Here is a 16022-nt window from a genome sequence, read left to right as displayed (position 1 = left end):
CACACGCACACACACGGCATCTTCTACATGTTTCAACATCCACAGACGTCAAGCAGGGGTGGTGGAAAATGGTGGAAATTTGTGGAACGCATCGTGTGAAAAATGACTCGACGACCCGCGCTCCTTTTGCAGCTTCTTCTTCTTCACCGGGGAAAAGACACACAAACACAACCGGGGTGGAAACTCACGACTCAAAGTTTGATCAGTCTTTAGAATAGTTCGGGCAACTGATGAACATTACAGATATTTTTTATAATTTTAATAAATTAGTTTTGTTGATAAGATTTATACCAACAAACTCGAAGAAGTAACCATTTGAAATTAGATGATTCTAATCGTTCTTATCGTTCGATTCCTAATTTGTTGTTGTGTTTTTAAATATTAAATTTTATTTTATGTATTTCTCTCAATTTCATCTTTAGTAGAACTGAATATGACCATTACCCTGTGATCGGATTGGATGATCTTTACTACCTATAAAAAATATTTGCCCTAATGTCATTGCTACTTCCTATCAACTCCGAATAATAGTCGTACTTTTACCTACACAAAATAATGAAGTCTAGTTAAATCTATATATACGCATTTTATCTTATTTTTATTTTCATAAGCATTAAGTGTGATTAAAATTGATATTTCCCTTTGCTACCCAAACTTCATTTGGTAAACATTTGAAAGTAGTTCCATAAACTTGTCAACCCACGATCAACTTGTTGTCTAGCACCGTTTTCAGCCATCCATTTCCAAACGATGCACTTTACCGACGCCAATTCGTCGCCCCCGTCGCCCAGCACAGAGAGGGATACATTCGCGCATCAACCTTACGACATTCGAATGCGCGTCCCCAAAGGGAAAGAGGAAAAAAAAATCGCCCCGAACGCATGGCTCAAGTCTCGGGGCAAGCTATAAAACAAACTGGCCCGCTGCGCTTAATTTAGAAGCGGCGCAAAAGGGCGGAAAAGCAGACCGTAGGGAGCACAAACATCGGTTTTCCATCCACTTCGGTGCATTTGGCGTACGTTGCACTTTCCGGCGCACACAAAGGTAAACATAGAGCTCGCGTCCCCACGGAGGGCTTGTCGTGGTGAAGCGCGAGACAATTGACAGTCTAGCGCAAGACGCTACCATTATTATCCTTAATTATAAGGATCGTGAGGTTGCCGGCTCAATGTTGGTCTTTGCTTGAGGAGGAAAAGTGTTATGACCATCGGGCAATTCGTCAAAGATGTTTCGCACATGACGGATTCGTCAAGCAGCTGCTTTTCTACTAGAAGAACATTGAAGACCTTTCGCAACGTTACGAACTCGCCAAAGTTCTTTGAAGTCCTAGGGAAGAAAAAAGCGTCGTTTCGATTTGGAACTCTACTCGGGCCAAACGCATCGAAACGAACGCTTTCCCTCGCCCTACGGCCGTTCTATATTTACGCACTATCCCACGTTAATTAGTTTCTTTATGGGGCTCGTCTATGAGCGCGCGCTTTTCGGTGCATCCCTGGCTTGAGACATCAAGAAAAACGCGGCTCGGTTGACATTTCCCGATCGTTTCATCTCACAGGGACACGCGGTTTTATTGGAAGAGTTAGGGAAAAATTAATGACCACCGTTTGCGTCTCGAGTGGTCCTCACGCTTGGCGGAGGAACGCAACGAGGGAGAGGGTGGAAAATGCAAACATCGTTCAACATTGCCCAACAATGTACTACCACGAGTCGGACGACGATGAAGACGACACTCATCACAAAATGTCAATCGCACCCATTAGGATGGCGTCGTTTGCTTTGGGTGTTCGGGTCGTTTTTGTTCCAGCTCGTCGCCACCCCCTGCCCCGTCTCTCACACCATCCAGCCAATTTTCCGATGCTCCCGAACGGCGCACGCAAAAGTGCAACCGAAATGCGATGGAGAAAAAAGCAGCTACTTCCATAAATATTCACCCCACCCCCGGGCTCTCCGGTGTTGTTCTTCAATTTCCCATTCTTTTCCCGGGGCCATAAATTTTCCACCCTTCGTACAACTCGGGTGATGATGGCGATAAGATGTTTTGCTTCGGAGGTGCTACCGTGCAACGCAAGCGTGGTTTCATTCCATTGTGGAAGATTTTTTCATTTTCCTAAGAATCATTAATTTCCAGCTTTTCGGTGCACTATAAATTAAACGATTCAAATGCGTTGGGGATTAGAAGAGGACAGTAAAAAAATGACTTATGGTTTCGGCAGGCAGGTTTACGCCGCTAAACAGCAGGTTTTAAGTCGAATGATTCAAGCAAGAGGGAAGAACAAATGCACAAGTAAGCTTCTGTTATAGTTCACTTTTTTTGTCTTTAATTGAGTGAAACCAAATGGATTCAAATAGTTTGTAACAAAGAAGTAAATTCAATGGGAATAAGGTCTAATTTTGTTTTTTTTATATCCTGAACCATTAAAGATGATGTTATAATGAAAACAGTGTGAAGAGTTTTTGAAAAAATCAAATAAAACTATGCAATTTTGACAGAATGAAACAATACGTTCAACATCGCTAATTCTTTGCACAAATAGTGAAACAATTGATCGAAAATACGCATTAATGCTCTTGTAACACATCCATTGTGTTATCTACAAATGAAACATAAAGTAGAGAAACTAATTACTAAGAACTAACACAAATCAATTCGCTATATTTGCAAAAAAATGACGTAGTGAGTTTAAAAAAACTACCAGCAACTCTTCATTATAATGCTAAAAATAATTACCAAAAGTGAGTTTTTAATAAGTTGAATAAGAAACTTACAAATCCAATCTTCTTGCTCGCAAATACCTTATCCCGTTTACATCCATATTTGCTAGACTTTACTGAGAAGACCATGTCGATCGTCGGAAGATCACTTCAAGGAATCATCAATCGACTACTTGGATCCAATAGCGCACTAAATGAGAGCAGTGCTCCTCAACGAGCAACCGATGGCGGACCTGTGAAATTGCAATCAATTTCGAGTCGACCAAAACGGTCGCGAGGCAAACACTAAACACTCGCCCATTGCCCAGCCTTGGCCACTTAAACTTAAAGCCGCAGGGTTGGGGCGCAAAGACCGATGTGGTTTTGCGTGGGTGTGGGACACGCAGGACCGGTCTGTTTTGATGGCAGTGTGTGTGTGCGGGTGCGGGGAAGTAATTAATCCACTTTTAACCAACCCCCGTACGTGCGTGCGTGCGTGCGTGCGTATGGTGTACGCAGCCAAGTACGCAGCCGCCGGAGGTCGATCGCATAAATTTCATCGAATCAAACGCTGAAAAACGATATCCATCTCCTCGTCTCGTTACGGGCAGCGTAATGCGATCCCGTTACGCCTGACCGGCGGAACTGAGTGTGTTCTTTGTGTTTTTCTTCCTACCGTGTTAAGGTCTGCTTCCCACTCCACCCTCACATCTTCCAGCCAACATCATTAGACAAGCTGGGCCCCTTCTTTGGATCCGATGACGGGTGCTCCTCAAGATTATTTTCCTCCAAGGGAGTGGGTTTTATGTGAGTACCATGCGGCGTACGGTAGACCATCGACCTTTTTTCCGGTCCCGGTATGATGCTTCCGGCATCGTCGTGCGCCTTGCAATCAAAATTAAATACGAAATCTTTTCCAATCAATTGCATCACACAAACCCGACGAAGGCCCTTGCAATGGCGTGCATTTCCGTGCTTGTCACTCAAATTTCCCCAAAATGTTATGCCGGTCTTCCGCAAGGGAAAACATCGCCCATCACCCCATTACGGTTGACGATTGATGAGACGTACGGTTTCCTGTGCAAAGGAAGAAGGCTTCTCTGGGGTTCTTGGTCTTCTCGCACAATTTTAAGATGCAGTTTCATAACGAACGCTGCCGAGGAGATCGTTTCGCTTTCCCTTCGTTTTGTTATGTTCATCCGCCGGTTAATGTCCTCCAAACATTTGGCCCCGGAGAAGTGTGCGATCATATTTGCGGGCATGCGGCACACATCCGGTGTCCGGAGATGGGGAACCTCGTTGGCCTTTTGGCGACCCTATCGTAGCCCGAGGAAAATAACAGCAACGCAAGGAAAAGAAGTGCCGAGTTTCAACGCGGCACATTCGCGCGCAAAAAAAAGGAAAGATAATGATCTGCCGCTTCCAGGAGTCGGTTCGGGTCGGTTCGAAAAAGGTTTCGAGTAAAAGAAGACGTCCGTGACTGATGGCGGCTGAGGGCCCCCCTGTTCCGTATTCCGCCCTTTTCCCGTCAGGGTAAGCTATAAATAAGAAGACGCTACGACGGGCGCAAACAGCAGCACACTTCGTGTATTTCTTGAAGACGACCGGAGGATCGATGCTCACGTACTTTAGGCAAACTGTTTCTCGTCATATGTGCGTACAGTGTTTTCGCAAAATTATCCAAACTCCCACCCGTAAAGTGTGCGTGTGCAGACCCAGATTCGGCCTCTCTGGCCCTCCATTAAAGGGTGACTTATTGCAAATTGGTGGTTCATAAAATGTAACGATCGCACAGAAGCTAAAACTGCGGCCAAGGAGCTTGAGAAGGGTAGACAAATGACTAAAAGCAGAAACACCATCACAACAAACTCTCGGAATCACTTTCCGTCGCGCACGACAACAGGACACCAACAACACTGAACGCCTCACTGAACACTGGCGTGCAATGTGACGTCCGTCTCGGTTCGGGCAGGGTTCAGGTCTCTTCTCTGTCGCCCCTGATCGTGACGATTGTCACCGTGAATCATCGCGCTCGCGGGATGACTCACGGTACGGCACGCTCCGATGATTCCGTACGTCGTCGGTTGCCCTTCGCCCGGGAAGGATCCAACCCCGTCCGACACCGAGGAAAATGGTACTTTCCTCTTTGCACACTCACGTGCTGAAACCGAATTTACCGCACACACTATGATACATTTCTTCGAAAACCAACCTTTTTAATCTTCTGATTAATGATCTGTTTTCTGTTCACGTTTAAGGAAACACTTATTTTTATATGAACACTTTAAACACTGATGATCGTAATGGATTTTTTGAGCATGTTCACACTGCCCGATCGCGTTGGTTTGGTGAGTGGAAAATCCTTCCAAGTGTCGGGAAAAACTGAAACGAAACCGCTCAATCACGGACGGCCCGCACGGCCAGACACCCGAAGCGCAAATGAACGTGCGTCCCGCCGTGTCGTAAGCGCCGACCGACGGAAAATGGAGCTGGGGATGCATCAGCAAAAAAAAAACACACACACACACACACACGTACACACCGGGGAAAATCTCACCGGGAAGAAGGAACCCTGGGGAAGCGTACGACGTTTGGGCCTCAAATCGGTGACAAAAATAAATTCCGACAGGCACCCGCATTTTCTTCGCCGCTGTTTTCCACTTAATTTTTAAGCACCGGCACCCGCTCCTTGCTTTTCCGGCCCCTGCTTTACACCTTTTTCTCCCTCTCCCCTTTCCGACCCTACCCGGCTCACGCACGCACGCACGAACCCGGTGTGCCGTCTTTACATTTACACACTTCACGCACGCAGTGCAAGGCGTTTGCGTTAATCCTAACCGATCGTGTTTTCTTGTTGCTTCTTTCCTTATTCCATCTCGCGAGGGGATGATGCCGTTATGCGCGAACGTCTGTTTATATTTTCTTTGCTGGCAACTGGTCGTCGTCGTCGCTGTCGTCGTCGTTTTTTTTTTTTGGGGGTGTTTTTTTTTTTTATTTCACTTTCTTCCCTGCGATCTCGGTCTTCTCGGTTATGCTCCCGCACATTTCTTGCCCAATTCATAAAACTCGTCGTAACACACACACACACACACACACCCACCGGGTGATCCTTTCGCCCGCGACTCGCCCTCTTTCCTTCTGGATTTATGCGTTTTGAACGGCGGCAGGCCAACCGGTTTTCGCGAAAATTTTCCTTCGCAACAGGAAACACACGCCGACCGCGTGGTACGCGTTTGCCAGAAGGAAAATTGAGTAGGAAAATAAAATAGAAAAAATACTTTCGGCGTGAAACACTCCGTCACACACTTCAGTTGGAAACTGGGAAAATTTCTTCCTTAAGGGTTTTGTATTTTAAACACGCACAACAATTAAATTTTTCGTGTGGTTTGGTTTAGCAAACGAACACAACGCAACCGACGCCAGATGGCCTCCGACCCGTTCGAGAGATCCGTCACGACTGAACAGTTTCCCGAGATCGCGATGTGCCGGCGGGTCGCGGTTCCCGATCGCGCAATGTGAGAACGTTTGGACGCATTGCTCACAAGTCATCTGGTACATTTGGTACGCTCATGTCGGCCGGTCGGGTGAGAAATAGCCGAACTGGGCGAAGGGCGCCTTCTCGGGAAGCCGTTGGAAAATTGGCACCGGTTTGAGAAGGAAAAGCCGACCAACCCGGCGCGTGGGTGTTAGAGATGTTGAGTGGCGCAGGGGTTTTTCCCTCCCGAAATCGATCACGGCTCGGACAGGGACTGGGGCGAGTGGCGCGCAATTGGTTTATCGGAGGTTTAATTGGAGCAAAGATACATTCGTTCAACGTGGGCAGAAAGCCACGGATGCCTCTGATGAGACGATTGTCTTTCTAGAAGTAACTTGACGTTTTCAGCAAACAAACGATATTTTTGATTATGGTGGAGACTCACACTTCATGGATTTTTTATTATCATGCGAAGGAAGTACATATCAAAATTATTTCTAAACTATATCAAAATAAGTAAAATGTCTAGCCGTATTTTATTTTTATATGTGCGTAGGACAAATATAATCAAATTGCATGTATATTTAATTAGATTAATAAATTATTAATAAATTATTAAAATAGATTAATAAATTATTAATGTACAATTTTTTAGTTTCAGAAGCGTATCCGTGTCAAACAAAGACATTAGAACGATTAATGAGAAAATCTACCCAATCATAAGCAAGAGAAATGATGTAACTACAGAACTGTTTTTATTTAATAATAATAATATTGTCTATTACACAGGAGGAGAATGATAACTGGCGAGACTAAAATTTAATTTATTTAATTTCCCCTCTCTACTACAGAAATACAACACTTTATTTTCTGGCTGTTATGATAACTTAAACATTTTTTCTATAGCATAAAAAACCAAATCAACACAAAACGTGAAACATAAGGTTTTTTGAAACTATAGTTTGTTCAATCCAATTTATGAGCAGATTCAATGTTTGTCGACTCTTAGACTATAGTTTATGCAACTAAAATTTGCCCTTTAGTTATTTGGGACAAACAATTAAACTAGCTATTAAATTGAAGAATAAGTTTGAAGTGCAATTAAAACTCTTCAGTGCCCGTTTCATTTTATCAACCAACCAAGATAGTTAAAAACAACGAGTGGTTTGTGCTAAAAACAAATCCATGTAACAAACGCACCATTTGTGATACCGGTTGGTTTAATAAACTGCTACGCAACTGTGTAAAGACGCCGAAAAGACTTCAAGCAGCCAGACGTGCCAGAGCCATGGGACATGACTCAGCTGTTGGCGAAAACGATAAGAACAAGCCGAACCTATGCTGCCCCGATAGCTGTCGACCAGTATGATCTTGTCACTACTACACGCCAGAGTTTAATTTCATGTTGAGGTTCCTCGCAAGCTTCTCCCAACAGTGGTGAACGTATTTGTAGAACTAGCATCTTTCTTCTCCTTTCCATTGAGCTGCTTCTGCCTCTGAGCTGAGTTTGGCTTCTGGCCAACTGGCGCATATGATCTGGCGTGATGATCATCACGTGTCGTGTTCTGGGGTCTTTCTCGTTTCTCGGTTTTTCCGATTCCATCACTTGTTTTCATCACTTCTTGTACCAATACATCAACAACGGGTGCTGATCGCGCGAGCATAAGAAAGCGGTGGGTCAGTGAGTTGAGAAAAGCGGCAATCGATCATGCGGGGTTAGTAACAAGTTGATCGTGTTCAAGATCGGTACGTAGCGTAGGTCAGGTGTGTGTTTCAAGTGTTTCCGTGTTGGGTGTAAGGGCCGTATGATATAACAGCACTAGAGAATAACCAGATTCTACTGGGGAATGGTGAGCGTGGCACAGCGTGCCTATGAGAGTGTCTTGAAAGACGGGTCTAAGCATCCATTTCTGTCATTCTAGAAGTGGGTCAACGTCCTCACTGTTGCGCTCGCTGGGTTGCTATTCTTTTTACCGCAACATGAATCGGCGAACATTCTGCTTGTGTCTGCCTTTCCCGGCATGAGCCACTGGTTGATGTTCGAGCACATTATCCAAGCCCTGTTGGAGCGGGGCCATGAAGTGACTGCCATCACCAGCTTCAAACTACGGGCGCTGGATGCAAACGATACGGTCCGCTATCGGGAGATACTGATCGATCCGGCGTACGACTTCGAAGCCGGTGGCCTCCCGATGGAGGAGTTCTACAAGTCACAATCATTCAGCGACCCATTCTTCAAGATGTCCATTCTCTGGAAGCTGGGTCTTGAAACGGCGGAGCATGCGTTCGAAAGTGCGAACGTTCAGAGATTCCTGCGCACCGAGGGCTTAACGTTCGATCTGCTCATCGCCGAGCAGTTTGTGCAGGAGAGTTTTCTCATGTTGGGACATAAGTACCAGATACCTATCGTGACTATAAGTGAGTAAGGACAAATCGAACCCATGCTTGTATCATAGCTGATAATCTTTACAGATACCCTCGGCCATGCGGACTACATCGATCGTGCGTTCGGGTTGATAACGCCCTGGAGCTTCGTGCCTCACTTTATGCTGCAGTACGACGACAGCATGACCCTTTCGGAGCGTGGCTATAACGTCATCCTATCGGTGTGGGATGCTTTCAACCGGAAGTTCCACTATCTCCCGGCTCAAACCCGGCTAGCTCAGAAATACTTTGGGCAGCTGCGTTCTGGTAGTGGTGATACTCTTCCGTCCCTCGAGGATCTGGAAAGGAATGTGAGTGTCGTGCTGGTCAACAATCACATTATCTCCTCCCGCCCGAGACCTCGAACGAACGGTATGATAGACATAGCGGGGATTCATATTCGTCCACCAAAGGAACTTCCTCCGGTAGTAAAGGTAGGGAACATTCTTGAAACCATACTCCTGTGTCCATTCTATACGCTTCTTCTGAATATCTCACAGAACTTTCTGGACTCGGCCACTGAGGGCGTTATCTACATCAACTTCGGTACGTTCATGCGCAGCTCCGGTATGCCACGGGAAACGCTGGCCGTTTTTCTGTCGGTATTCCGTAACCTTCCCCGCTACAAGTTCCTGTGGAAATGGGAAGCTGAGTCGATCGAAAATCTCCCACCGAATGTGCTGCTTCAAAAGTGGCTTCCACAGAACGACGTGCTGGCACATCCAAACATTCGGCTGTTCGTCTCGCACGGTGGCATCTTCGGCACGCAGGAGTCCATCTACTGGGCACGACCGATGTTGTTTGTGCCGTTCTACGGTGATCAGCACAGTAACGCACGCAAGTTCCAGAAGGCAGGCATCGGACTAACGCTCCAGATTCTCAACGTCACCGTGGAAGACTTCAGCTCGAAGATCGAGCAGATCGTGCAGGATCCCCGGTACCAGAATGCCGTCAACCGGCTTTCGAGTATCTTTCGCGACAACCCAACGGATCCACTCGAGGAGGCAACATTTTGGATCGAGTACGTCCTGCGGTACCATGGTGCGGCTCATCTGAAGTCGGCCGCCGTGCATCTGCCCTGGTACCGGTATCTTCTGCTCGACATGTTGGCACTGACCTTACTTCTGGCGGCAACGGTCGTTTGGCTTCTGCAGCGAACCATCTGCTGGGTTTTCAAGAGGCTAACGGAGACACCCGGTGAAGTTAACAAAGTCAAAGTCATGTAGTTTCCGGAGAGATAAGCAACACAGCCACATGGTTTGGATAAACGTTTGTTTACGATCATTTTATCTCATCTTCTATTCAACAGACGTTGCTTTGACTGAAATAAAAATGTGTTTTTGAAGTGTACTTGTTCCCTTTTGATTTTCCTTTTACCTTACTTGAAAGTTAAAACCGTTGGTTCGCTCAACGTTGGCGTGATTGAAAATTGAACAAAAACCACCGCCCGATCTAACGGTTCGGTTTTATCCTGCATCTTGCACTCTCTTATCCCAATTTAGAACCACAGCGACACAGCATTTTTCGGGTTGAAAATAAATTCCATTTTTCGAATTTAAAATAGCAAAACAGAAAAAAAAGGTTCAGTAATATTTTAACGCCAAGAGCAGCAAGAGAGAAGAGGAGAGCAGGCAAGAGAGATTCACAACATCCCCCGAGTGGCGTTCAAGCAACACAACTGTTCTCGTAAATGATTTATCAGTGAGAAACGAAACGTTTCAATTTCGGTTTACCTCCCCGCAGCGGCCCTTATCCGTACCACGCAGAACTATAGGGAAAAAGATGGCCAAAAGTAAGATAAATAACTGTAGTGAACTTTGAGGGGCCAAAAATAATGGAAACAACTGTTAGATTATACTAAAATTAGATAGGCGGTAGATGTTCCTTATGATCCACGAACCTGTGTCCGAAGTTATCTTTTGGAATGAAATAATACATAAATATCAGCTCAACAGAGATTAACCTTAGAGCAAATACGAATGTAAACTGTATGATTCTGAATTGATGTGCACTACCAGCACGAACTTTACGGATGAACGGATTAATCCGATCGACTCAGGCTTTCAATTTTCATACATTTCACGTCGAAGAAACCCGCAACGTGATATTGGCATTAGTAGCCTGAACGATGCTGTATGCATTTTCGTCGATCGAAATAATACGATCGAAGTCCGTACTTGAACCGATGATCATTTTATATAAGTTTATGTTACGATTCCGAGATGTGTTACGACATTCAGTAATTCAAAAACAAAAATTTAATAAAATTAGGATCATGAGCGCTCGTTAACACTATATTGGAATATAATTTCTGAACAATTATAACGTTCACGAAGATCGTTTGTTTTGAAGGATTTCGGCTGTAAGAGTAACCAAAAAGGTATTTATAATATGTTTTCATGACGTTGTTTCAATAGTTGTCTTTCATAAGAAACAAAAAGTAGTTGTAATTCAACCCAAATTTAGAAAATAATTTGCACATAATTTTTAAGCCTATTATCAAGAATTTTTACTAATATATTTCATCAAGTGCTTGATCAAATTTTTAACTTTTCAAGAAAGGATCATTTTAGTATGAATGGCTGGCTCATAGTGAAATAGCACAGCATCGAGGTAGTCGATTTTGTGAAGCAGCAGCTCTACTGTTGCCGACGACGAAACGGCTCTCAGTATCGTTGCGGTCACCAACCGGGAAGGATCGAGATCGGGCCAACCAGACCCGTACCGCTGCAACCGTCCCGCCTGCGTGCCACGTGGTGCGAGCGTCCCGCCAGCGGATTTGGAAGTGTATATTTATACGACCACGACAAACACACACACACATAAACCAGAAGGATTTAAAAAGTGCTCTTTTTGTTGGTTTTGAATGGTACGTTTGCACATTGGCGCACGGTCCATCGGATTTTAATGGGAGCAGCCTAGTGAGAAGTGTGACCGCGCACGCAGCACCAAACGCCAGCATACATATCGGCGGCTAGTTCGTTCGAATCGCTTCGGCCACTCGGGTCGAAGTCGAAGTTCGATCCGTCGATCCGCGCTCGTACGGGCATCCGGCGTGATTGGTGCAGCTTGCTCTTATCGAAACGGCGGACCTGAACGTGCCAGAAGTTATTATGATAAGCATTGCGCGATTGTAACCGCGAACGGACCGTGAAGAAGCATTCTGTTCCCTGGCGCTGCACCGTTCGGATGCACTCGGACGTTGCATTGCATAACGGATGACATTTTGTGTGCCAGCAGATTAAAGCGTTTGCAACCGTACGAAATTGTGTGGAGATCGCACGTAGCTCGCACGTGGACGAACCCTACCGAGGGGCCGGAACCAGTGAAGCAAGTGTTTGTGTGCGCGTTTGTGATTACTGATAGTAAAGGAAAAAGCTGAAATAAGGTAGTTAAAATGGTAAGCAATTTCCCGGCCGTGATAGCATCGTAAATGAAAACGATCTTGTGCATGATTGTGCGACGTACGCGATCTACCGGCCACGATATTCATTCACGTTGACGAAAGGTGACTTTAATGTGACCTACGAACACACATACGGGGTGGGTCGACCCGTGTCACGTACCCTCCCCCAAAACCGTGCCACCCCTCTCCGTGCCATCTTGGACATGGTGATATGGAAGATAATATAGCTTCAGCTTCCCGTTTCCGATCGATAAGATAGCGGAGAGATGAGGGACGCTATCGATATCGAGCTCTGGCTCTCTCCCCCTTTTTGTCACCAAATCAGTCGACCAACCAAATATCGGACCGAAACGGCGAAAGAGTTACCCATCGGGAGCGCATTTTGAATTTGCCCACTATAAATAGGACGCGTCGCGCACCAGACCGCAAGCAAGGGTGCCAAGTTCAGGCTTCAGGGTCCGTCCGTCCCGCTGGCGGCGGTGTAAACATTAGGCATATTTTTAGGTCCCTTCGCCAGCGGCCAACGATGGCGCGCTTTGTAAAACACGGTGGTGGAGGTTTTGTTTTGATTATGATGCCGGTATATTTTAATTTCCACCCCAACCGCGATACCCCGGCGGCCTCGCGCTTGTTCTCGAGTGTTTTCTTCACGCGCGCGCGATTTGTTTCTCCAAGTGGCTCATCCAGAGGATCGATTGCTCGCAGTTGGACCCCGTCTGTGGTTCACGCTTGCCACAAAACCCTCGACATCTGAGAAAATTGGGGAAATTAAAAATAGTTCACTTGATGATGGTTGCTGGTGGGTGGTGTTGGTGCGGGAAACTAGGCCAACCATTTCCAGGGAGCCGACGATGCGGCACATGGTTGCTCGGAATATACCGACCCGGTGAGGGCACTTGCGCCAGAAGGAAATATATGTTGGCACACATTCAGCGCCTGCCTGCGCCAAAGTGTAGTAAACAACCGAAATCAAAATCCGTTCGCTCAAAAAGAAACGGTCGTAAACGAAAGGCACCGAGCAAGATGATTTGAGAAAGGGTTGGTTCTGAATCCTAATTGCTAATGGAAAAATTGATGCCACGGCGTTGTCTTTGCGTTGTTATTGGTTGAACAACCGAGGGTAAAATTTTTACGATGAAAACGTTGCCAAGAGTTTCAAATTGTTTGGCGCAGTAGCAAATCGTACGGAGTGCAAACTCATTGACATCTTCGGTTTAGCAGAGCCGTTTTCAATTTCTCGGAAGAGTGCGCTTTGAGATCATATTAGAGGTAAAAAAGGTTGACAAAATTATATAAATTTTCGTCAGTTGGAATGTCCCTGGTTCCTACCGTTTTCAAAACATTTGAATTAATATGACGTTCCACAAATTTACGACACATTCCTCTTAAAACAAGAAATATGGGATTGAACCAGCTGACGAGCATTCCGATCGTGCCTTTTTCCGGTGTAATACTTTGTCGTCACGCGATTCCTGAAAGTGGACATGAAAAGCAACCATAAACCATTTTAAAATGGAGTTTCCATTTTCTGAATCGTAATAAATTTCGGTGACATAAAAGAGTTAAGTGAGATGAATTATTTTAAATTCTTAATTTGTACTTTTTGAGCATATGGCCAACGAAAAAGGGTGTTCTTTGAATTTAAAAAAAATTACTTAACATTGAAACTGCCGCCAATTTATTAAAGTCATTTAGTTTTAAATGTTATGAAACATGTTTTGTTTCGTAATGGTGTTCAAAGTTGTATTCCTTGCATGAAATGACACTATACATTGCAGCGTGAACATATTATTTTGCCATTGGATTCCGGAGTAGATTGACGTTAAAAATAAGATCGAAAAAGTCCAAGAAAAGTATTGGAGAGAGTCACCGAGTATTGAAGACCTCTTACGACAGTCTTAAAGTATATTTAAAAGAAAAAAAAAGTGATATCATCAACAAATCCGACTAAAATTGAATTGTTGTTTTCTAAGTCCCAATAACATTTTCTTACGGGTTCGTAAAAAATCAACTGGCGGGAAGGACTTTGCCTAGACCTGCTTGAACGTTTAGGAACCAAATGATGAATAAAACCCTATAAAACTAAAGGATTTATGTTTCCCCTTCCGCCTTATTCCACAGCATTTTCGCGTGCTGTCGTATGTCATCGTGTGCACATTTGCATTTACCGCCCTTCTCCCGCGCAGTACCGAGTGCGCCAAGATACTGTTTCTGGTGCCCTTCCCGGCACCGAGCCACTGGCTATGGATAGACCACTTCATCAAGGAGCTGCTCACGCGCGGCCACGAGGTAACCGCCATCACAAACTTCGCGGCAAAGGAAGCGCACTCCAACTACACCGAAATACTGATCGACCCACCGTACGACATACCGTACTACTGTAAGTGAGGATTCGATCATTCGTATTCGTTGGAAACGATATCATAGTAAAATCCCGTTTGCTTCCTTCCGAATTGCAGTTCCCGTGTCGGACATATACGAGTCGAAGTACAACAGTGACCTGAACAACCTGTTCCTCTACTGGAGGGTAGGCCTATCGACGACGCAGTACGCGCTAGAGAACGAGAACGTACAGCAGTTTATCGAGCAGGATGACACCGACTTCGATGTGATCATCTCGGAGCAGTTCTACCAGGAGGCATTCCTGATGTTTGCCCACAAGTACCGGGCTCCCATCGTGACGCTTTGTAAGTTTGATGGTTCATACGAAGACGTACGGAATTGCGATTCCTAACAGGGTTCTTGTCTATTCCCCGCCTATGGTTCTGCAGGTACGCTTGGGCATGCCAATCATATGGATCAGGCAATGGGTCTCATTACACCCTGGGCGTTCGTGCCACATCCGGTGCTTCTACTAACGGATGACATGACCTTCTCCGAGCGGTGCTACAACTTCCTGATCTCCATGGCAGATCTGGTGGTGCGCAATCTCTACTACATCCCGCAACAGAATCGGCTTGCACAAACGCATTTCGCTCGTATCGAAGGCAAGAGGAATAAAACAAACATACTAAGTACTCATAACGGCTATAACTTATGCTCTACATCTTCACTTACCTTCAGGTCCAGAGCTGATGCCATCGATTCGGGATCTAGAGAAGTCCATCTCGTTGATACTGGTCAACAGTCACATTTCAACCTCTCCACCACGACCGTCCGTGCCGGGCCTGGTTAACGTCGCCGGGGCGCACATTAAACCCGCAAAGGAGCTACCGGAAGATATCAAAAAATTCCTGGACGGAGCGAAAGAGGGTGTCATTTTCTTCAGCCTCGGTTCGTACATGAAGAGTGCCGACATGCCGAAGGACAAGATGAAAGCATTCCTGGAAGTGTTCCGCAACCTGCGCCAGCGGGTACTGTGGAAGTACGAGGACGAGGACGTCGCACACCTGCCCAAGAACGTGATGGTGCGCAAGTGGCTGCCGCAGAGCGACATACTGGCCCACCCGAAGGTGGTACTGTTCATAACTCACGGCGGAATGTTCGGCAGCCAGGAGGGTCTCTATCGAGGCGTTCCGATGCTGTACATACCGTTCTACGGCGACCAACACCGAAATGCGCTCAAAGCGGAACAGGCAGGCTATGCGCTGACGCTTAACTTTCCGGAGCTGAACGTGATAACGCTCGGTTCGCGGCTCAACGAGCTCCTCACCAACCCGACGTTCATGAAGCAGGCCAAACGAGCGTCGGAACTGTTTCGGGACAATATCGCACCCCCGATGGAGGAAGCCATGCACTGGATAGAGTACGTCATCCGACACAAGGGCGCCAAACATCTAAAAACCAAAGCCATCGAGCTGTCGTGGGCGCAATACCTCATGCTGGATGTGGTAGGATTTTTCGCGCTCATCTTCCTACTGGTGGCGACCACATTCTACAAACTACTAGGCACATTTCTCGTCAGTCCAAAGCAGAAACCAAAACCAAAGCGAGATACGGGGCTCGGGTCGCCGAGACGAAAGTTTAAATTAAACTAAACACTGATCAAGCAACTGAATAAAACCATGACGTCGAAAAGTAACGCCA

At 45.9% G+C, this 16022-nt stretch overlaps 2 protein-coding genes across 2 annotated transcripts; both read left to right on the top strand.

Moving 5' to 3' along the window:
• Nucleotides 1-4994: 4994 nt before the first annotated feature.
• Nucleotides 4995-9816, top strand: LOC131264017 (UDP-glycosyltransferase UGT5-like). The gene is made up of 4 exons (XM_058266308.1): nt 4995-5039; nt 8089-8584; nt 8639-9024; nt 9091-9816. Exons 1-4 carry the CDS (start codon nt 4995-4997, stop codon nt 9814-9816), a joined length of 1653 nt encoding a protein of 550 aa, XP_058122291.1.
• Nucleotides 9817-12847: 3031 nt separating this feature from the next.
• LOC131264016 (UDP-glycosyltransferase UGT4-like) lies at nt 12848-15995 on the top strand. The gene is made up of 5 exons (XM_058266307.1): nt 12848-12882; nt 14183-14376; nt 14456-14683; nt 14768-14983; nt 15060-15995. Exons 1-5 carry the CDS (start codon nt 12848-12850, stop codon nt 15971-15973), a joined length of 1587 nt encoding a protein of 528 aa, XP_058122290.1. The 3' UTR covers nt 15974-15995.
• The last annotated feature ends 27 nt before the right edge of the window (nt 15996-16022 follow it).

The sequence above is a fragment of the Anopheles coustani genome, chromosome 2 (genome assembly GCF_943734705.1).
Source record: "Anopheles coustani chromosome 2, idAnoCousDA_361_x.2, whole genome shotgun sequence".
In the NCBI taxonomy this organism is placed as follows: Eukaryota; Metazoa; Arthropoda; class Insecta; order Diptera; family Culicidae; genus Anopheles; species Anopheles coustani.
The sequence above is the reverse complement of the archived record's forward strand: the minus strand, read 5'-3'. Positions and strand labels throughout refer to the sequence as shown.

Coding starts and splice junctions, on each gene's coding strand:
- LOC131264017 (XM_058266308.1), top strand. CDS start 4,995: ATGGATTTTTTGAGCATGTTCACACTGCCCGATCGCGTTGGTTTG. Junction 5,040..8,088: donor TGCCCGATCGCGTTGGTTTG/GTGAGTGGAAAA, acceptor CTGTCATTCTAG/AAGTGGGTCAACGTCCTCAC. Junction 8,585..8,638: donor GATACCTATCGTGACTATAA/GTGAGTAAGGAC, acceptor TAATCTTTACAG/ATACCCTCGGCCATGCGGAC.
- LOC131264016 (XM_058266307.1), top strand. CDS start 12,848: ATGCGGCACATGGTTGCTCGGAATATACCGACCCG. Junction 12,883..14,182: donor GCTCGGAATATACCGACCCG/GTGAGGGCACTT, acceptor TCTCCCGCGCAG/TACCGAGTGCGCCAAGATAC. Junction 14,984..15,059: donor GCATTTCGCTCGTATCGAAG/GCAAGAGGAATA, acceptor ACTTACCTTCAG/GTCCAGAGCTGATGCCATCG.